Below are 21,659 nucleotides of genomic sequence, written 5' to 3'. Positions count from 1 at the left end.
GGTGTAATAATATCACAGATGTGTGATTAGGTGAGGAATTCCTTTTTGACAAAGTAGAGGAAGAGAACCTTTCTTCCTTTTTTGAGGACTGCCATTAGACAAAGGATTAAATGTGGAATTCCTGGGAGGAAAGAAGGGAAGATTTCAACAGATAGGAGAATAGAATATAAAAATGCAAGAGTAAATGTTATAATTCAGGGCAATTGAGAGGAAGCAAAGGGAAAGGGCTTCTGGTGAATATGCAGAACACAAAAATCAGTGCTGGTTTTGTGTGTGTGTGTGTGTGTGTGTGTGTGATGCATGTGCCTTTGTATGTGTATTATATAAAAAACCGTGGGACTAGAGTTATGGCTCAGTGATAGAGTGCTTGCCTAGCAAGTGCTAAGGCCCTGGGTTCAATCCTCAGCACCACATAAAAGTAAATAAATAAAATAAAGGTATTTTAAAAAATGGTGACACTTCAAAGCTTCACTAAGATACTAGGAGCCTCCAGGTAAGCAGTTACCTAGTGTGTACCTGTCTTCCTCTTTGTTTAGAAATGCCAGCTTACTCCTTTCACACATGATAGCTTCCAAAACAACATGAATCCAAAAATTTCTGCACATCCATTTTGTCATCGCCTTTCACTTTACCCAACATCTGGCATAGATCACTGTTCCACTTTTCTAAACACCATGTTATGCCCTATTTCTACCTGTTTTCCTCCTCTGTGTTGCTTTATTGTCCTAGGTATGGGCATGAACCCTTCCCTCAGTTGTCCACAATAACCACACAAACTAAACAAAGTTCATTACAATTTACTGTGGTAACTGAAGGAAACTAACAGAGAACTTAGAATGAGATATAGTTACATTTCTTTAAATATGCAATTTCAATCCCCTCCAGAGGAGGTTCAGCAAGCCCTCTGCTTAGTAACCTGGCCTGACATAATGTGAGAGGGACATGCTTATCTCCCTCCAGGAAAAGGTTGATAAACCTCTCACCTGACTAAAATCTAAGTCCTGACCACCATGAAACACCAAGAAAGGGAAGCATTTCCCTTCTCCTTATCTTCTACACTAGGATCTGCTTCCTTCTGAGTTGGTTGACAGTGGGAAAGTTTAGTCCCCTCAGGAAAGTTCCCTGTCATGACCCGTGAGCCTAACCTTTCCATCTCCTCTCTTCTCCATTCCCTAGATACAATTTTTGAGTGTCTGTGCTCAGCCTCCTTTTTGCCTTGCCACATTCTAATTATTTATACTTATGTATTTCCTCAGGTTTAGTGGGTACTTGGTGTAAACCACTCTGAATCTCACACATCCAGCTCTGATTTATCCTGTGCCCTTTCACAATGCCAGAGACTGAAAAGAACATAAAACTTGGCATCAAAAATCCTGAGTGGTAAGACTGGAACAAATAGGATCCAGGACTTTTTTAGCCAGGTCTTCTTCCCTCAAGTTACCAAGAAGAGAAACTGCAGAGCTACTAGTTTCCTCAGGAGCAGAACATGCCCTCCAAGGACTTCCACAGTGTCCCCTCCCCCAATCCTTCCTGGGGAAGCTCAACTTGCAAGTGTATAAATAGGTCCTCACAGAAGCTTTAGGTCCTAACCTGGGCCTCTCTCCCTCCAAAATGGACAAGCACCCCCTTTTGGGACTCCTCATCTTGCTCTGCTGGCTTAGGGGTGAGTCTCTAAGGCCAACTGCTGGTGAGAAGTGGGGATTAGGAGTGACCTCCCATGACAGAGATTCTCTGTGGTGACAAGCATGATGAGCTTCACTCTATGCCATGCCTATACCTACAGTGTGTTAATTCTCTGGGACCTTAACCAAAACTATAGCCTTCCATTTATAGAAGGAAATAGATGGATTACAGAGCAATAGAGAGGATTATCACAGGGCTAGGGATGCAGATTGCTTGCCTCACTTGCACAAGGCCCTGGGTTTAATTCCTAGCACCACAAAAAAAAAAAGAGGATTATCACAGAAACTGTGAGATGGGGTTTGGAAAATGAGATCTGCAGAGAATGCTTCTCTCTTTTTTATTTTCTTCAACAGTACTATCTGGGTCATTGTCATTTGGTAAAACCCCAGGTGAGTAGAAATGGATGAAAGGAGGAAGGCAGGAAGAGAGGGGATGAGTGGGGCTGGGTGGGCACTGAAGGTTGAAAGGAAGCCACGAAAGACCTTGAGTTTCAATACCCAATCCCTTCTTTCAACAGGACAGAACTAGGATGGGAGATAATTTTAGAGTTGGAAAAACAACATTAGTAACCACCAACAAGGCTAAATGAAAGAGACAGGGGGAGGGGAAGGTAGACTTTACAGACCTAGCTGTCCAAAGATAAAGTATAGCAACTTCATGAATTCAGATGCTTGTCCCCATTGTCACATTCGAGGCATGCATCTGTAAGAATGCCACACAGAGTTAATTGGAAAGAAGAGAATGAAGTTTAAAAAAATGTGCATTTATCCTCACCTTTCTGGTCTGTCCTGTACCCTATAGGGATGAGTAGGGGAATCTGAGAAGCCCTAATGTGGTGAAGAGAACTGAAAGGACAGAAGAGGTGCAAGGTGCAAGGTGCAAGGTATGAGTAGGTGACTAAGCTTTGGAGGGACAGAGAGAACCTAGCATGGCTCCAGGCTAAAAGTACAAAATGGGCCCTGAGGAGAGAGACGGCTAGGGCTATACTCGGGGGTAAATCTTAGGCAAAATCACAGATTTCTTTTATTTTTCTTTGCCAACACAGATGAAATAATTGTTGATGAAGATTATTCCAGTGAGTATGAAGAGGACCTAATCTGGTCATCTCAGTCTTGATGAGTTTCTCTTTTCCTTACTTATCTTTCTTTGTTTCTGCATGTTTTTCAAGTCAAACTCCCAAGTCCATAAACTTCACTTACTCTCTTTTCTTAAACTATTTTAATAAGGGTTCATGCTTTATGGGGCTCTGGCAAAGCCCTCTGGCTCCAAGCAGACTTCAAACTTAAAAAGGAAGGTGGGTCCTTCCATGACAGCACCATCATCTCTCACTTATGTTTCCCTATTCTCTTATGAAGCTATGGAAGTTATTCAATGTAGGATGTGTCACCTCCAGTTCCCTGGAGAAAACTGCTCTAGAGGAAGAGGAATATGTACGGCAACCACAGATGAGGCCTGCACAGTTGGGAGGATGTTCAAAAGTAAGTTGTGGATTGAGGAAAGAGAGATGTGATAGAGGAAATAGGACATGATGGCAACGAGGCAGTCTCCTGCTTGGAATAACTAAAACTTTACCTTTGTCATATATCATAACGAGAAACAGACGGAGGAGGTCACTGGGGGTGGCATGTGCAGATAATGAAAGAGTACTTATAGAAATCTGAAGATTATTGAGAAGACTGAATGGAGACAAAAGGAAACACACAATATATGTCCACTGGAGAATATCTAATTGTTATTGAAGAGGGAGGCTTTTTGTCTTTATGCCTGAATGGAAATAACCTATGAAAATAGAGAGTACAGTGTTAGCAATAGGCGTTGGCTAAATGGCCCTTGATGGGTAAATCTAGATTCGGGATTTCTTTAGTTTCCCACCTTCTGTGTTGTGCAATACCTTTGCTTTGGTAACTTTTGTTTCTACTGAGATTTTCAATAGAAACCTTCAGCTTTGGAAATCCCTGAATTGCTGTGCTATCTCCCCCACCTCCAATACATTCTAAAAACTGCTCCATCATTGCTTTTCTTTTGGGGAAGCTCCCAACTTGCAACATCTTCTAATCCTTTGAATAAAACAGCCATGAATTCCACAAGCTTATTTTTAGATGCAGAGGCAGGAAAGATGGCAGAATGGCAGAGAGGCCAAGCTGCCAAACTTTATTTATATCAATAGGTTACTTTAGGTCATTGGCAGCATAGTACATATTGTTCACTGTATTACTAGGCAAGTTATAGACTCAGTAACATTATGCAGCTTATTCCTCAGTTACATACTAAATTGCAATGTTAGGAGTTTTGTGTAGCTCTCAAGAAAGTCCATTGTATAAAGTTACTGTTATGTGGACAGGTTTAGGCTTAGTGAAACATTGTGGTTATCTAACAAGAGAGTTATATTATTCCCAGGAGCTGTGTGTCTTAGATCAAAGTTGAGGCATATCAGACTCTAGCACAGAGCCTTTTCAAGCAGGGCATTGCCATAGCAGCTAGACATTGCACATGTATTTAGTTATTTTTACTAGTTCCTAGGAGAAACTGCAGGGTATCCTGAGGGTGGGAGACAGAGTGCATGTTCACCCCCCCCAGGAGTTTGCTCACCCGAGGGACACTTCTCTGTATATTTCCATGGTCAGAATCCCTACAGCTGGTATAGGGCTGGAGAGAAATATTTTTGCAGAAGCCTTAGAGTCAAACTTGCTGATCTGGTCCTCATCCCTTTTACAGAGAATGGTAAACCCTGGTTAACTTTCATGGGCTGCCTAAAGAACTGTGCTAACGTGGAAAACATAAAGTGGAGCACCTATCTGGTGAACTTCAGGTGCTGCCGAAGCTACGACCTGTGCAATGAAAACATTTAAAAGCTTCAGGTCCTTCTGTGGCTCCAACAATTGGGTGTTATTGTTGTCTCAGCCTCTCCACAATGACTTCCTACAAAGCCACGCTGCAGAGGAGGATTGCAAACACATGGCTTTGCCTTCTGCCTGTGAAAGAATAAACTCTCCTTTTCTCTAGAGTCTCTGCTCTGCTACCAGGAATTTTAAAAAATAAATGAATGAAAAAAAAACTTGAGAGTAAGATCAATATATCTTTCATGTTGCTACAAAACCTAGTACTTCCACTATATTACCAAGTGCTAGGAATAGTTAAATTTTAAAAGGCATTCTCTTATTCTTTTCTGTGCTTCTCTTCTTCCTTCTTTGGCAGGATATTTTAATTTTTTTCCATTTTTCCCCTTGTATCATCTTTCTTATCCCACCAAATTAAAGCATATAAAACTGGCTTCATCAGGAAGAATGTGGCAAAGTGAAAAGAGTTTGAGTGTTATTAGATTTTGTATATAAATGCTATTCCTACATCAAGAAGGTTAGACATAGAGAGGAACTTGTACAAGAGACACAAAGAGAAAAAAATCCTGCCTTCTAGAGTGATTGGGGAATGACTGGGCCATTCTTTCTGACTGGGGGCTGAAGATGCAAAAGAGAAGAAATCTGTGATGTTCTAGACAATGTGCCAATACCAGATTCCCTGGCAAACTTATGAAGAGCATCAAGCCCTAGACAGAGAAGAGCTACAGGAGGCTTCCAAGGAGATGAGACCACAAGCAGCAATGCAAATATTCACGTGCCTGAAGCATGGCACAGAAGAAGCTGAGAGATGTGAAGTCAAGGATGCCATTTAGATCTGGCCATCAGACATTTCATAATAACATTTATAGACAGATACGCCATGAGTACATGCCTCTCCCACCCCACCTCCATCTCTCACACACTCCACAATGTGTAATTCTAGCACCCTGGTAGAAAAGAGGAGTTGGAGCATTGATATGATGAGTCTGGCTCCTAACCAACTGGTATAATGAAGTCTGCAAAAACTGATTAATTCCCATTGGGGAAAAAAAATCACATTTCTGCATACCCACATTGTTTTCCTTCTTTCTCTCCCAAGCAAACTATTTTTCAATCACTTTAACAATATTTATTCAAAACATACCATGTTCCAGGCAATGCCAGGATACCATAGCTATAATCCCTATCCTCATGGAGCATAGTCTAACAGGAGACTCAGACCTTGAATGAATAATAATAGCTAAGACTGTACATGGTAATTACTATGTGAGAGGCATGTCTATAAATCCTTTATTCCTTTTGGTTCATTTTCTCTTCCTACCAACCTGAAAGTCATACAACTGGTATCCTTATTTGGTTCACCCTCTATTTTCATTGAGACTTTAAAACAAAAAATTGTTAACCAGGTATTTGAGGTTAGAAAAAGCCAAAGGGGGACATTTAGTCAACAGAGATAGAAATCTCAGGAAGCAGCTAAAATCCATAGGCTGAGGGTGTGATAGTCAAACCAAAGTGACTCCATTTTGTTTAGTAACTCCATTTTGTAAAACAACCATGCCAAGTAGAAGGGTCATGACCAGGGCAAGATGTTCTTTTCCTTTTGCTATAGAAACCTTTAAGAACACGTAACTACCTAATGGGGCATTGTTTCTGTAACTAGGGTAATGAGGCTCTGTTTTTGTAACTGAGGTGACTGGGCTAATTATGATTGGCTAAGCGCCCCTCCACCTGACTGAACTCTCCCACTTCTGTAACCTGGCTTGCTTGCATTGGCTAGACCCACAAACATCCCTTTTGCGGTTTTCAAGCTTATAAGGAGTGCCCTTGCAATTGTTCAGGGCTGATCAGGGGAACAGCTTTATGTTCTGGACAGTCACCACCGGTGTGCTTCAATAAAGGCTTAATTTGATTATACGTGAGTGGTCTGGAAGTCAGTTTATGAAACCCTGGGAAGATGCTTTAACTATAACAAGGGAACACAAGGAAAAGGTCAGGTTACTGGAAGGCTGGATGAGGGATCCCTTGGAACTGAGACCCAGATATCTGAGGAGGGATTGCTTAGTTATTGTTGGCCCTACAAGAGCTCCAAGGAGGGGTTCCAAGAAATTTAAGTTTATCCCTGGAGGGAAGGGACACTGTTCAGGTGGTGTTGGTATCTCCATGGGAGCATCATGAGGCTGGTTCTGGAAGTGGGATTGGGGACCATAAAATGGAACCCATTGTAGCACTGAAATCTAATGAAGAACTGCAAGAGGCACAGGAGTTAGGAAGAAATGTGTTTCTTTCTCTTCCTCCAACCTTCCAGTGTCCCTGCTGTATTCCTTATTGGCAGCTTAACAGGCAGCTACTTTGCAAAGGCAGAATCATAAAGCAGAGCAGATAACTGTGCATTTCAAGATGGGTGACAATCATTTAATAACCAGTGCAGCCTTGGCTTTGGCCACTTGGCATCTGTGCACTAATCAATTAAACTATGATTTCAGCATACGCATCCTAAAAAGGTTAGGTTATCTTATAAGACACAACATATATATTTGGACTCTATTTAAAAAGAAAGATAATTTTATGCTTTTGCTTAATAAGATGCATTTATCCTTAATACAAATAAAGACACCCTTACCCTTTCTCTGAGTAAGGAGGAGAAAAATTCTTAAAACTTATCTCTATTTCTCTAATAGCCTATATACTAATTCCTGTCCAATGGTTAATATTTTTCAAATCCAATAAATTCCACCTGTCAGTTGCCACCAATTATTATATAAAAAATAGAGAGAAGACTAAAGTTATGACAAGAAAGGAAAAGAGGCATAGTTGCCCAGTCTTTGCCTTTGTGACCAATAATGAGACTGTAAAAGCCTCCTTTTTCTACTTACCAATTCTGTTTTTCTTTTCTCTCAATCAGAACCTCACCAGGTAAGGTTTATTGACCTGTTGGGATAATGCCAACTTTATTCTTGTAGGATTCAAATATTCAGCCACCCTCCTTCTGTTAATTCCGGAGTTTTATATTTATTTTATTATTGCACAGAAAGAATTCAGTAGCCCTTCAGAGAATCTCATGTATTCCAGACATAGTCATTTCTACCTTATTGTGCAACCTCACTCCAATTCCCCTTCAGCAATCAGGATCAGTTTTCTCAGAGAGTAGAAAGACCTCCCTTCCTACCTATAGTTTCAGTGGCACAGGATCCTAAAATAGTCATACTGTGCGAGCTTTGAAATCAACTGAATCACTGTTATATTTCTTATTGGAAACATTTCTTCCTCCACAATTAAGTCTTCCAATGAGCAAAAATGAAAATTTTAGGGGTGGAAAAATGTGTCCCCATTTCCACATTTCGATTCTTGGACCTATGTATTTGGACTATAGGAAAAAGCAAAACCAAATATTAGTTACTTATGCCCACAATGCACCTCATAAGATGCACTCTAATCTATTTAGAGCATTTACACTGAAATCATAGTTTGGTTGAGATTTCACTGGATATTTTCACTATTCCATCAGGCTAGTTGCTTCAGGTAATAAGGTTCATGGTAAGATAAGCAATTTCCATGGATGTGAGGACATTCCTGTTCTTCCTTTAACTTGGCTTGCTTGCATTGGCTAGACCCCCAAAAGTCCCTTTTGCAGTTTTCAGGCTTATAAGGAGCACCCTTACAATTGTTCAGGGCTGATCAAGGTAACAGTGAATGAGTTAATTGCTTGGAAAAACAAATGCTATGTGAAATATCTTGATAGAGAGTAATTAATTCTGTAAGTTCACAATTAATGGTGATGGCAGAAACACTATTAGTAGAATTACATATTCAATTACATATTAGTAGAATATACCTATCCAAAGTAGATGCTTATTCCACAATCTTTTCATGCTGTAATGGATTTAACACAGCCAAGCTGTTAGCAAATAGCCATGAATTAATATAAATCTATCCAGATGAAATGGATAATCAAATGTTCTTACCATTGGAGAATTTTTCATTATTTTCTTTTAGGAACACCCTTGATTGGAGTTTAAGGATTAAGCTGTCAACTTTTTGTTGTTGATGAATCTCCATTTAAAAATCTAGTCTCTCCCTTCTAAAATTGTTAGTCATAAAAAGCAACAGAGAAACTATAGACGTGCAACAGAGGAAAGGCCGTAACCTAGCAGAACTACATGCTTCTGCATCTAAATCTGCCATCCTGATATGCTTGAGTTTGTTCTCTTTTTGGCCATTTTTCCTTAAGCCAGATTGCTATTGTACATGCCCAATTTTGTGTCTCAATAACCCATAAAATCCAGTAATGAGAATTTCAGGTGTCAGGATTGCTTGATTATTCATAGTTCAAGGAATTGAGACCTGAGGCAATTAAATTAGTTGTCAAAGTCATAGAAGTAGGAAACAATAGATATAAAAATTCAAACTTAGCAGTCTTCTAGAATATTTACTCATAATATTTATGTTACAAACAACTAAGAAGATACATTGATAATAAAAGTAAGAAAAATACAGAAAATTACAAAAACCAGAAGACAATTCAAACTTTCCTTTTAGAAAAGATCTTCATGATAAACACTTCCCAAATACCCTTCATTTTGCAAAACTGAAACTCTGTATTCACAAAAACAGTACTCCCCATTCTTTCTACCTAATTTCTTGGCAACTACATTCTACTTTTTGTTTTCTGTGAATTCAATCATTCTGGGTACCTCAAATAAGTAGAATCATGCATGCATTATTTGATCTTTGGTGTCTGGATTATTTCACTTGGCATTTATTTTCATGATTCATCCGTGTTGTAACATGTGCCAAAATTTTCATCTTTTTAAAAGCTAAATAATATTCCATTGTAGGAGATACCACTTTTTGTTTACTCATTCATCTGTCAGTACACACTTCAGTTGCTTCCACCTTTTGCTTATGTGAATAATGCGACATAAATATGGATGTACAGATATCTGTTCAAGCCCTTGCTTTCAATTTTTCTTTTTTCTTACTTTTAATACTGAAAAACTTAAGCCTTTTTACTTATAAATAATAATTGTATATCTTTAAGGGGGTACAGAGTGATGCTTTGGTACACTTATACTTTGTTAATTGATCAAGCCAAGATATTTAGGTTATCCATCATCTCAAACATCCTTTGTTTATGATGATAACACTCAAATATCCACTCATCTAGGTATGGGGAAGTCAGGATGCATTGGGTAGGGGTTTAAAATTGTTCTTAAGAGGAACATCTCTGAAGAGAAAATGAGAAAATGAGTTTAGCTTTGTGCAGTAAATTTGTAGTTGACAAAACAAAGAGAACAAAAAGAAGAGAACTTTCTGAGGAAAAGAAGTGAGAAACTAAATATGTTTTTGAGCTGTGTAATACAAAGATGAAGCAATAGATTGTCATGAATTAAAAGTGGCTATGAGAGCCTTGAGATTTTTTTTTAAAGAGAGAGAGAGAATTTTAATATTTAGTTTTTAGTTTTCAGCAGACACAACATCTTTGTTTGTATGTGGTGCTGAGGATCGAACCCGGGCCGCACACATGCCAGGCGAGCGCGCTACCGCTTGAGCCACATCTCCAGCCCCGAGCCTTGAGATTTGATGTAAAAAAAGACGATACTGAAGATTCTTAAAGATTATGACAGAGAAGCCACAGGGAAAATCACTTTTGAAGATTTTAATGAAGTTGTGAAAGACTGTATATTGGAAAGAGATCCACATGAAGAAAATACAGACAGCATTTAAACTGCTTGATGATAATGCTTCAGGTAAAATAAGCTTGAGGAATTTGCAACATGTTGTAAGAGAATTGGGTGAAATTTTGAGTGATAATAAACTTCAGACTACGATAGAAATGTGATAAAGATTGTGGTGGAGAAATAAATCAAGAGGAGTTCATTGCTCTTATGACTGGTGACATTTAAAGAATTACAAGGATAAACACTAAGAATGTTGCAATTACTACCTTCCATTCTATTTTTGTACCGAGAGCAATGTTAAAAAAGAAATCTATTCCATTTTTTTTCCCCAAAAGGGCCAAAATTAAGCATCTTCTGTATTTATGTTTTACTATTAAATTTCTTTGTATAAGCAGTGCTGTTAGTACAGAAATGGGTTAGCATTGTATTCATAATATATATTTCTATAAAAAGTTTTAAAAATTGAATCATGATATATATTCTTTCAGGATTTTTTATTTAACATTAATTATTACTTTTGGTGCATACTCTTTTGACTTTCACTAATAAATGTTTATTAGTATCTTAAAGTTGGGCATATTTTCTATTTTACTTTGCTTTCTAAAATCTGTTAACCTTTTTAATAGAATATTCTAAAATATTTTTACATTCTTACTAGTTTCTGAAGCAAAGATCAAAATATAAATAGTAATAGAATAATACATTTTTTCCAATACTAAAATCTCATCAAATTTGACATTGTTTCAATATTAGATGACTCAACATAGGCCTCATTTCTTCTTAAAGAGTCATGTCTTTGAATTTGGAGGGCATAAGTATTGTGCATATGGGTCTGACCCACTTATCCTTCTGTTCTTGAACTCTTGGCATGTTAACATTAAGAATGAAAGTTAAATCTGAATATTTCTTCCTTAAATTAATTGAATGAATAAAGTTTGAATTATCTGACTTCATGAAAAAATAAAAGATTTAAATTTTGATCTTTTAGAATATATGAAAATATAAAATGGTAAGCCACAGAAATAAATATGGTTATGGTTTACCAATACTCTGGATCCAAGATGGCAGGCTAGAGTGAAGCTGCATTCTGTGTCACTCCAGGACCTAGGATTGAAATAGTGGGAATACTGTTTCTCTGAAAGTGTTTAGAGGACCCCTCACAGCTGCTCCCACACAGGAATCATGGCTTTAATAAGACTCCTATAGCACAATAAATAAAATCAAGAATCAATAAATGGGATGGATTCAAACCAAAAAGCTTCTCAGCAAAAGAAGCAATCAGTGAGGTGAATTCAGAGCCTACATCTTGGAAGCAAATTTTTACCACATGCACATCAGATAGAGCACTAATCTCTAGAATAGATAAAGAACTAAAAAATCTTAACACCAAAAAATAAAATAAAAATAAACCAATGAATAAATGGGCCAAGGAACTGCACAGACACTTCTCAGAAGTGTTGGGCATATTTTCTACCAACAAACATGAAAAAGTGTTCAACATATCTAGCAATTAGAGAAATGCAAATCAAAATTACTCTAACATTTCATCTCACTCCAGTCAGTATGGCAGCTATCAAGAATACAAACAATAAGTGTTGGCGAGGATCTGGGGGAAAAGGTACACTCATACATTGCTGGTGGGACTGCAAATTGGGGCAACCAATATGGAAAGCAGTATGGAGGTTCCTTAGAAAACTTGGAATGGAACCACCATTTGACCCAGCTATCCCACTCCTCAGTCTATACCCAAAGGACTTAAAAGCAGCATACTATAGTGACACAGCCACATCAATGTTTATTGCAGCACAATTCACAATTTCTAAATTGTGGAAACAATCTAGATGCCCTTCAGTAGATGAACTGATAAAGAAACAGTGATATATGTACACAATGGAATATTACTTACCACTAAGAGAGAATAAAATCATGGCATTTGCAGGCAAATAGATAGAGTTGGAGAATATTATGCTAAGTGAAGTAAGCCAATCCCAAAAAACCCAAATACTGAATATTTTCTCTGATATGAGGATGCTGATCCATAATGTGGATGCAGGAAAGAGCATGGGATGAATGGAGGAACTATAGATAGGGCAAAGGAGAGGGAAGGGTGGGGGCAGGGGGGTTGGGAATGAGATGGACATCATTACCCTAAGTACATGTATGAAGACACGAATGGTGTGACTCTACTCTGTGTACAACCAGAGATATGAAAAATTGTGCTCTATTTGTGTACTATGAATTGAAATGCATTCTGCTGTCATATATAACAAACTAGAATAAATAAATGAAGTTTTAAAAAATTTTTAAAAGTTATTATCATCCAAAAAAAAAAATTCTGTGATTCTGTGATTCACCGGGAAACAGCAGATAGACTTTCCAGGTATGGGAGGGCTCTTCTGCCTTGTAAAATTTTGTTAAGGAGAAACAAATGATATGGTAGATAGGTCATAGAAAAGTGATATCTATTCTAGGCCTTTACTAATGTGGTTCCTGATTATATGAGCTCTCTTGGGAAGAAGGTTGGGTTGTATATTTCAGTGTCTTTTTAAAAAACTTTTTGTCTTAAATTTAATATAATTTGAGGCACTGTAAATGCTGTGAGCTTCCTAGAGGATTATATTAAGATTTATCCACTAGAAATTTAATAGAAAACTAGTAGGGATTACTAGAACAGTTGTGATATTTCGAAGAATTCTCTGGAAAACAAGGTAATTTTTCACATTGAGTAGAACTTAATTTGAATGTGAAATCAATGTTACAATAGTAATTATATTCAAAGCAACACACAGTAATCAAAATTTAAAAATTTTATTACTTATACTGATGATTGCCTTCTGTGTCTTGATCATAAAATATATTGATTTCCAGGAAATTGAAGAATAAAACATTAAAGCAAATCTAGAAAAAAATCCACCTTCTAGCTATTTGTATCATACAATGTTGTTAATTATTATCACCCCTGTATAATAGACCACCAACACTTATTCCTCCTACCTAGCCATGACTTTGTACCCTTTAAGCAATCTCTCCCCATCCTTTCTCTACCATTCTCTCCCTGGCCTCTAGTAACTAACCACTATAATTCTCACATTCTTTTACATATATTTCCAAAAATTGAATTGTGAGTCATCTTCTAATTCTATTTAATTTTTTGAGAATTTGCTACACTGTGTTTTACATAGGCTACTACAAATTTTTACATTCCAACAAAAAAAATGCATGAGTTTCAACTTTTCTGCATACTTCTTAAGAGTTGCTATTTTCCATTTTGTGGGGTTTTTTTGTTTTGTTTTGTTTTGTATTTACAATAGCCATCCTAATGGATATGAAATGATAGCTCACTGTTGGTTTTTTGTTTGTTTTTAACTGAGGAGCAAAATTGTTCCTGGTGTTCCCAAGAAAACCACAGATCTAGAGTATGAGCCACACAAAGGCCCACATTCTCACTGTGTTTTTGATTTGCATTTTTCTAATGATTAGTGATATTAAGCATCTTTTCCTATGTTTATTCACCACACATATTTTCTTGAGAAATATCTACTCAAGACCTTTGTACATTTTTGGTGGGGGCATGTTACTGGGAATTGAACTCAGGGGCACTTGACCACTGAGCCACATCCCCAGCCCTATTTTGTATTTTATTTAAAGACAGGGTCTCACTGAGTTGTTTTGTACCTCACTTTTGCTGAGACTGGCTTTGAACTCCTGATCCTCAGCCTTCCAAGCCACTGGGATTATAGGCATATGCCACCCTACCTGGCTCCTTTATCCGTTTTTAATCAGATTGTTTATTTTATGTTGCTGAAATGTAGAAATTCTTTATATATTCAGGATATCACTCACATCACATACATGAGTTTCCATTCCATGAGTTGTCTTTTCTGTTGATTCTGTTAAATTTGTCCTTTAAATGCAGTTTTTAATATTGATATAGTCCAATTTATCTACTATCCTATACTTTTGGCATCATATTCAAATAAATCATTGACAAATACAATGTCATGAAGATTTTCTCTCATGTTTTCTTCTATGAGTTTTATATTTGATGTCTCTTATTTGAACCTTTGATCCATCTTGAGTTAGTTTTCACATATGGTATGAAATAAGGATTTAACTTCACTCTTGTGCATATGGATATCCAGTTTTCCCAACATTTATTGAAAAGACTGTATTTTTCTCCATTTAATGGTTTTAATGCTAAGATGACAATCATTTGAACATATATGCAAAGGCTTATTTATTGACTTCTATTCTATTACAGTGTTCTATACATTCATCTTATGCCAATACCATATTGTTTCAATTACTAGAGCTTTGTAATGAGTTTTAAAATCAGGAGCCATGAGATCCCAATTTTGTTCTACCTTTTCAAGGAAGTTTTGACTATTTGTGATCTCTTAAGAGTTCATATAAATTTTAATATTCTATTGATTCTACTAAAAAAAAAACTTGTATGTTTGAAGTTGGAGCCCTGGGATTACTGAAACCAAAGTTCAGCCATTCTTTAAAGATTTTTAACTTCTTGTTGACTCCATATATTAGAACTAGTCCATATATTAGAACTGTTTTAAATTCAAATAAATTGTGAAGATAGTACAGGCAGTTCTGTTACACCTGCACCAAGGTACCCATTGTTGTTAACATCCTGACTCACTGTGGTATGTTTGTCATGATTAATGAACCAATATTGATACATGATTTTAATCTTAGTAAATATTTTACTCATATTTTCCTAGTGTCACCTCATGTCCTTTTTCTGTCCAGGACAACTGCATTACATTTAGTTGTTTTGTCTCCTTAGGCTCCTTGAGACATCATGGTTTTTTAGATCATTTTTGTCTTTCATGACCTAAACAGTTTTGAAAAATATTGATCAAATAGTTTGTGTTCATCTAACAGCTTCCTCATGGTTGTATTGGCGATAAGTATTCTTGGGAAGAAGACTAAATGAACAAAACCATTTTCTTCCAACCATATGAAGGGAACTATTGACATAGCTTATTATATAATCTATCACTCAGTCTTGGTCATCCGGCTGAGAGAATTTGTCAGGTTTTTCTACTACGGTAGAGACCCCCTCCACACTTTTCACACTATGCTTTTTGGATGTCACTGTGCACAGCCCATGCTTAAGGGCTCAAGTTACATTTGGTTAAATATGGGGGTGTATCTACATAAATTAGTTGAAATTTTTCTACATACAGATTTGTCCACTCTCCCCTCATTTCTTTCTTTTTGTTGTTTCTCAATTACTTATTTTTATCATTTAAACTCACAGGTATTTATTGAATTCATATATTTAGGTTGTTGTTCAACTTTTTTTACTTTTAGGCCATTGGGAGATCTCTCCATTTGTTTCCCTGTCCCTTTGATATATCTCCATCATGTTTTCAGACTCATCATTTTAATTTGCTGCTCCATTCCTAGCAGCAACTATTTCTCCAAGAACCTCTGATTTTTTCTTTTGGAGAATGATATTAAAAACCAAGGTGTGAAAAAAAAAATAAAGAAACCAAGGTCTGAGGGTTAAGGGTGCTCATTACTCTTAATAGCACTATACCTAGACCCTCATTTGACATGCAAGGAGATAAACATTTGTATAACATATAAATGTACATATTTATAAATTTTTCTATATACATCCATCTGCGTCTATACCAAATTGATATAAGCTCATACTGATGTCTCCAATAGAAGTGATTTGTTCATTCCATCTACATTATTAAATTTGTGAGCATGGAGTCACTTGTAGTACTCCCTTATTACCCTCTTAAGGAAATTGGAATCAGCAATCAACCATCTTTTTATTTCTCATACTGTTACTTTATGTTCTCTCACTCTCACTCTCCTCTTTTTCTTAATTAGCCTGGCTAGAGGTTTATCATTTTTAAAAATCTTTCCAAAGAACAAGCTTTTGACTTGTTTTGTTTGATCTCAGCTTTTCTGTTCTTGATCCAGTTAATTGATTTCTTCTCTAAGTTTGGCTTATGTTTTATTCTGCCTGTTTTAGGCTTACAATGCTCATTTTCTTATTTCCCAAAGTGGGTGCATGAGAATTTCAACTTTTCTACATCCTTCCTAACAGTTGTTATTTTCTGTTTTATTGTTTTATTTTTGACAATAGCCATCCTAATGGATATGAAATGATAGCTCATTGCAGTTTTTTGTTTTCTTGGTTGGTGTTTGTTTGTTTGTTTGTTTTTAACTAAGGAGCCCAGTTTTGCTTTCTTGTCCTAGGTAGATATCTTCCAGTACCATACCTTGAGAGAAGAAATCTTTGTCTCTGATTACAGGTGTAAAGTACTTGCTCTTCTACCTTAACTGTGTTAACTATGTTTTTTTCATAAAAACCTTTGATTTAGTTGAAGACATCTTCTGTTCTTTCTAGTTTATTGAGTGTTTTGTTGTGAAAAAATAATATCCTTTTCCAGATGCTTTTTCTGCATCTGCTGATAAAGAGTTTGTAACCACAACTCCTCTTGTAACAGTATCTTTGTTATACGTGAGACATGACTAATGATTTTATTATATATCAAGCCTGTAAAATTACCAACAATATCCTAACTGCAAAAAAAGATAAGCATGTCTTCCACCTTGACAGGTCAGATTTGTTAATACAAAATTATGCTATTTAAATTACTGTGCCTTCTACTTAGTTTTTAGCCTATTTTCAAATTACTTTATATTCCTATTTAAAAATCAAAAAAGAAAAATGAACCAAAATGTGAATTATTCAAAACAAGACTGTTACAGGAGATCTTTGGTAAATTTTTAAAAATATTTTTAGCTCTCTCTCTTGAGATTCCCTGTCTGTTCACTCATTTCCTTTAAGTCCTTGAAAATATTCACAAGATTTTTTAATCTAGTCTGCTAATTCCAATATCTGTATTTTTGTAAGGTCTTTTTTCCTGATTTCATTTCTAAACAAATAAATAAGCATATTCTAGAAAAGAGCATCCACCCCATTTTTAGGACTAGATAATATATCTAAAAGCCAGAATTCTCTACTGTTAAAATTTTGGTGAATAAAAAGTGTGGTTGATTGAGAGAAATGTGATAATGGGTAGGTAGATAGTAGAAATTTCACTGAATATATTTTAACATGAGTTTGTGTTGATAAATTTGCATTAATGTTATCATCTCTTGTGGAGGCATGGTATTTCAATATATTTCGATATATGAATGTTATCACATTTGATTCAAACAATCTTGGTTGTTCCACTTTTATACTTTTATTACTGACAATTCTCTGAAGCTTGTTTCTTCACTTCTATTTATTTATTTATTTATTTATTTTTCTTGCCTCATTCAAGTTGCCCATTAAGGCAACTCCTGTTTAGCAGAATGCAAGTCTCCAGAGAAGTAAATAACTATGAGTTACCATAAACCAACACTTAATGGAGTTGGGTATACTAATCAAGAGAAAGACACTAAAGAGTAGACACTAAAATCAAATCAAAACCATCCACTACGTTGATTCAGAATTGTTGCTTTGTTTTGTTTTGTTCTATTTGCAGTACTGAGAATTGAACCCAGTGATGCTTAACCACTGAGGTACATTCCGAACACTTCTAGTTTTTATTTTGAGAAAGGGTCTCAAAAGTTACTGAGGCTGGCCAAGAACTTGCAATCTTCCTGCATCTGTCTTCCAGGTTACTGGAAGTTACTGGGATTATAGGCATGTGCTCCATGCCCAGCTGATTCAGAAGTAGTTTTAAAGTTTGAAACACAAAGTGAAATAATGTGTTTCCCCTCTTCCTCTCCCTTTCCCTTTTCTCCCCCCTCTCCCTCTCTCTGGCTCCCTACACATTCTCTCTCCTCCCCTACCTCTTCTACCCCACTAGACTGACCTCTCCCATCCCCATGATTCAAAGGGTAAGAGGGCCCACATACATCAGGAGTCCATGCCTTAAACTCAAAATATTATGTTACATTGGCTTTTGCAATCTGCTTGCCTATTTTGAAAAAGTTGTCTTCTGTCTTTTTTTATTCTGACCCTGTAAAATTCAAATTGAGAATTCTTTAGAAAAGATGCATTCTCCAGCACAGATCAAAACAAAGGGTAAACATCACTTCTCAAGTAGAGAGGCAGTTCACTTAAGAACTTCATGTGGCATAATAGAGAAAAGGCTCATGGGAATCCAGGATCAAGGACTACAGTGGGCCTCCTAAAGAGAGAAATGCTAGGGTTATTTTGTATCCAAAGCTGTTCCATCTTGCCCACAGCTGTGCTTCTGCCCACATAAGTGTTGCTTGGTTTCTATTTGCTTTGCTCAATGTTTGCCTGCTTCTCTTCCTTCCATTATCTTTCTGCTATTTAACATCTTCAGCTTAGCTTACTCATGACTTCATCTTAAACAGGGTGCTTTGTTACCCAAACACTTCTCCATGCTATCTCTCTGCATTCTATCATCTTTACCTACTGTTGAAGGCCATTTGTATGTTTTCCTTATTCCCATAAGAAGAAACTGAGTAGTGATCTTTGAACAAGGCCTCCATTCCCAGTCCAATCACCTAATTCAATAATGTCCCCAGGGTTACCTGGCCAGCAAAGGCCATGATAATCCAAGCCAATTCCACTCACATCAAATTATCTCTCAAATCTCAGTTTCCATAGACTGATGTCCCCCTAAAATTTTCCTTGATGCCTTATCCCTATGTCTGTACATTTTTTTGTTTGCTTGTTTTTTGGCCTGAAATCATCCCAAAAGCTCTATCAGAGTAAGATTTGACTCATGTTGCCAGCGAACCTTGGGAAGCTGGGGTTAGCTCTCTTGTACCTGCAGAACCCATGGTCAAAATGACTGTGTCAGGAAGTTGTGAGGCTAATTCAAAGAGAGTTCCAACCCAGAGGAGTGGGTGTAGATGAGGATAGAGTATGATCTCAGAATTCTCAGGACAGTCTTGGAATAATTTTGGTTCATGAATTTGCATTTTCAAATAGGAGATAATAAATAAACAAGTCTGAACCTATTCACAGCAGCAGCAGCATGAAAAAAGTAAAACTCCCTGCCTGCAGTGGTACAGCTGGCTTTCTCACTCCCTATTGACCAGGAGAGGAGAACAAAATACAAGCTTTGGGGAAGAGGTAAAATAGGTAGTGAGTTAAAGAAAGATCTCAAGTCCAGGAATGATGTAGAACTAGAGTCCCTCAGGGAGGTTGCAATAGTTACTGTGTTGGCAACAGATAAGCTCTGTCCTCTTATTAAAATTCATGAAGTTGATGTCCTCACAGAAGGTCATACAGGACAATCTTGAATAATGATACATACTCTTCCCTGAGGAGGTGAAAGAGGGGAAATACAACTGAAAATACAACTGAAATGACCCCTTTTTATCTAGATCCTCACTAACCTTCTCCAGGCCCAAATGAGTTACGAGACTAGGTCTGCTAATTACTGACTTAGAGAATGGATTCTATTCCCTAACTGGTCAGGGATATCAGCCTCCCCTTCACCCAATTTTGTCTTAGGAAAAAGTTCATCATTTCCATCCCTCTACATGAGCACCCATCCTTATCCACCCCAGTCACCTACTCATTGTGAAAGCCAAAGAGCACCACTGCTTCTAAGAGAAGAGTTAGTCATTTTCCTGCCCCTTTATACCCACATTACCATTTTTCATGAGTACATAAAAGTTCTCGGTAGCACAGAATTGCCTATGCTTCAGGTTGCAGGACTTCATGCTTCCATAGCAGAATCCAAGATGATATGTTTTACATTTATAGCATACTGTTGCAGTATCTGCCAGATACAGAAAGAGGTGCTTAGATGACCCAGTCTGGAGAAGTTTCTCTGGGCTTGAGATCTTCTTTGCAGGGACTCGCTATTGCCTAGGGCTTCCTAACTTTACTGGGTTAGGACTCCTTTGATAATCTTATGAGACATAACCTTTACAGACACAAACCAAATGTTTTATAACATTTCAGGAGTTGGGGGTTCCAGAAAAATTTATCCAAGGACCTCAAGTAATAAACTCTTTATCTAGACTGATGATTTTATTCAGTGATGGGTAAAAGGAAGAAAAGAAGGGTATTTAAGCCTCCTTTACTCCAAGAAATGGACAAAATATGATTGGGAAAAGATAAAACTCCAAAGATTCTATAGCAAGAGTGGATTTTTGCCCTCTCTGAAGATGGAAGGGAGGTTTATACCTAAACGTGTCACAAATGACCTGTCTGCCGGGATTTTAAACCAGATGTGGACTTACCTTTTACAGAGTTTTGAAACTCAGCTGTAAAGAGAAGGAAAAAAAGAATCTTTCGTCATAATATCACAGACATCTATCAAAGCCCCACGAGCCAATTTTGGAGACTTCCCCTTCCCCAGGGTCTGTCCCTCTCTTAACCAACCACAAGCTACCATGTTAATCTTCAAGACTTACCCCAATAGGGGCAGAACAGGAAGGCTGTGCCCAGAAGAAACAGAAGAAACATTCTGGAACTTCTGTCATGTGCAGCTTCCTATGGAAGGTGCTGATTGTTCTCTCCTTTGATCTGTTCTTGGGCTGTTCATCTTAATGATAAAATCATAAAATTTCAGGGCCACATGGTACTTTCATGTTCCCAAAACCAAGACACTAAATATGGTTCCCTCATAGTAGTTCAAAGGATTTTCACTCTGATTTTGCACAAATCCTCCCATTAAAATAAAACTGTGTTCTTCCTGAGTCTCAAACAATCTTCCTGATGGCTCCTACTTCAGAGTTGTAGGTCTTAATAAGGGAGGTGTTCTTTAGAGCTTCCTATGCCCCATCCTTGTAAGGTATTTGATAGCAAATCTCATCCATTCTCCTCACCTGGGTTCATTTTTTTCCATCTCCATTGCCATTATTATAATCTAATCCATTACTATTTCTTGCCTGGAACAAGAAATAGTCATATTTTTTTCTCCTTGCTTTCTATTCTTGCCCTCTTACAATTATTTCTCCACAAAGCACCCAGAGAACCCTTTATATATCATAGATGCCACACCCCTTCTCAAAGTCCTCCAATAGTTTCTCTTCATATTTATAAGAAAATTCAAAGCTCTAATAGCAAAAAAAAAAAAAAAATCCTTCCCCAATCTGAGCAATGGTCACCTCTTTAATGTCTTTTCCTACCTTATTCCCCTTGCTCACTCAGATCCCTGCTCAAATGTCACCCTCTCAAATAGAGCAGCATTTCCTCTATTCTCTACTCTTTTCCCTATTTTGTTTTTACAGCAATTCTCACTACCTCACTTCGTGTGTCTAACTGTTCACTTATTGACACCTCTACTAGAACAAAGCAAGTGCTTTGCTTTATTTACATGGCACACCCAGAAGCTAGATGCTTGGAACACACAAAATAGCCAATAAAGATTTGTAAGGTTGGGCTGAGGCTGGGGCTCAGTGGTAGAGCAGTTGCCTCGCATGTGTGAAGCACTGGGTTTGATTCTCAGCACCACATACAAATAAATGAATAAAATAAAGGTCTGTCAAC

General features: G+C 37.1%; 2 protein-coding genes and 1 pseudogene across 2 annotated transcripts; 2 read left to right on the top strand and 1 right to left on the bottom strand.

The window, feature by feature from the left end:
- The first annotated feature begins 1,611 nt into the window (after positions 1–1,611).
- On the top strand, positions 1,612–4,532 carry Pate1 (prostate and testis expressed 1). The gene is made up of 3 exons (XM_046432691.1): positions 1,612–1,663; positions 3,039–3,161; positions 4,399–4,532. Exons 1-3 carry the CDS (start codon positions 1,612–1,614, stop codon positions 4,530–4,532), a joined length of 309 nt encoding a protein of 102 aa, XP_046288647.1.
- A 5,231-nt stretch (positions 4,533–9,763) lies between these two features.
- LOC124085109 (centrin-3-like) lies at positions 9,764–10,423 on the top strand (annotated as a pseudogene).
- Positions 10,424–19,024: 8,601 nt separating this feature from the next.
- Pate2 (prostate and testis expressed 2) lies at positions 19,025–20,633 on the bottom strand. The gene is made up of 4 exons (XM_046432690.2): positions 20,582–20,633; positions 20,408–20,431; positions 19,813–19,941; positions 19,025–19,476 (listed from the first exon to the last, which is right to left on the bottom strand). The coding sequence occupies exons 1-4, from the start codon at positions 20,631–20,633 to the stop codon at positions 19,340–19,342; spliced, it is 342 nt and encodes a 113-aa protein (XP_046288646.1). The 3' UTR covers positions 19,025–19,339.
- Positions 20,634–21,659: the final 1,026 nt, after the last annotated feature.

This window comes from Marmota monax, unplaced genomic scaffold (assembly GCF_021218885.2).
Source record: "Marmota monax isolate L192 unplaced genomic scaffold, Marmota_monax_Labrador192_F-V1.1 WCK01_AAM20220418_F8-fsc00062, whole genome shotgun sequence".
Lineage (NCBI taxonomy): Eukaryota > Metazoa > Chordata > Mammalia > Rodentia > Sciuridae > Marmota > Marmota monax.
This window is presented reverse-complemented; position numbering and strand designations above follow the sequence as displayed.

Bases quoted from the DNA above. Each gene is read 5' to 3' on its own strand.
- Pate1 (XM_046432691.1), top strand. From the start codon at position 1,612: ATGGACAAGCACCCCCTTTTGGGACTCCTCATCTTGCTCTGCTGGCTT. The intron at 1,664-3,038 runs GTGAGTCTCTAA...TCTCTTATGAAG, and splicing joins CTTGCTCTGCTGGCTTAGGG to CTATGGAAGTTATTCAATGT. The intron at 3,162-4,398 runs GTAAGTTGTGGA...TCCCTTTTACAG, and splicing joins AGTTGGGAGGATGTTCAAAA to AGAATGGTAAACCCTGGTTA.
- Pate2 (XM_046432690.2), bottom strand. From the start codon at position 20,633: ATGTTTCTTCTGTTTCTTCTGGGCACAGCCTTCCTGTTCTGCCCCTAT. The intron at 19,942-20,407 runs GTAAGTCCACAT...TGTATCTGGCAG, and splicing joins GTTTCAAAACTCTGTAAAAG to ATACTGCAACAGTATGCTAT. The intron at 19,477-19,812 runs GTAATGTGGGTA...TCACCTCCTCAG, and splicing joins TTATGTACTCATGAAAAATG to GGAAGAGTATGTATCATTAT.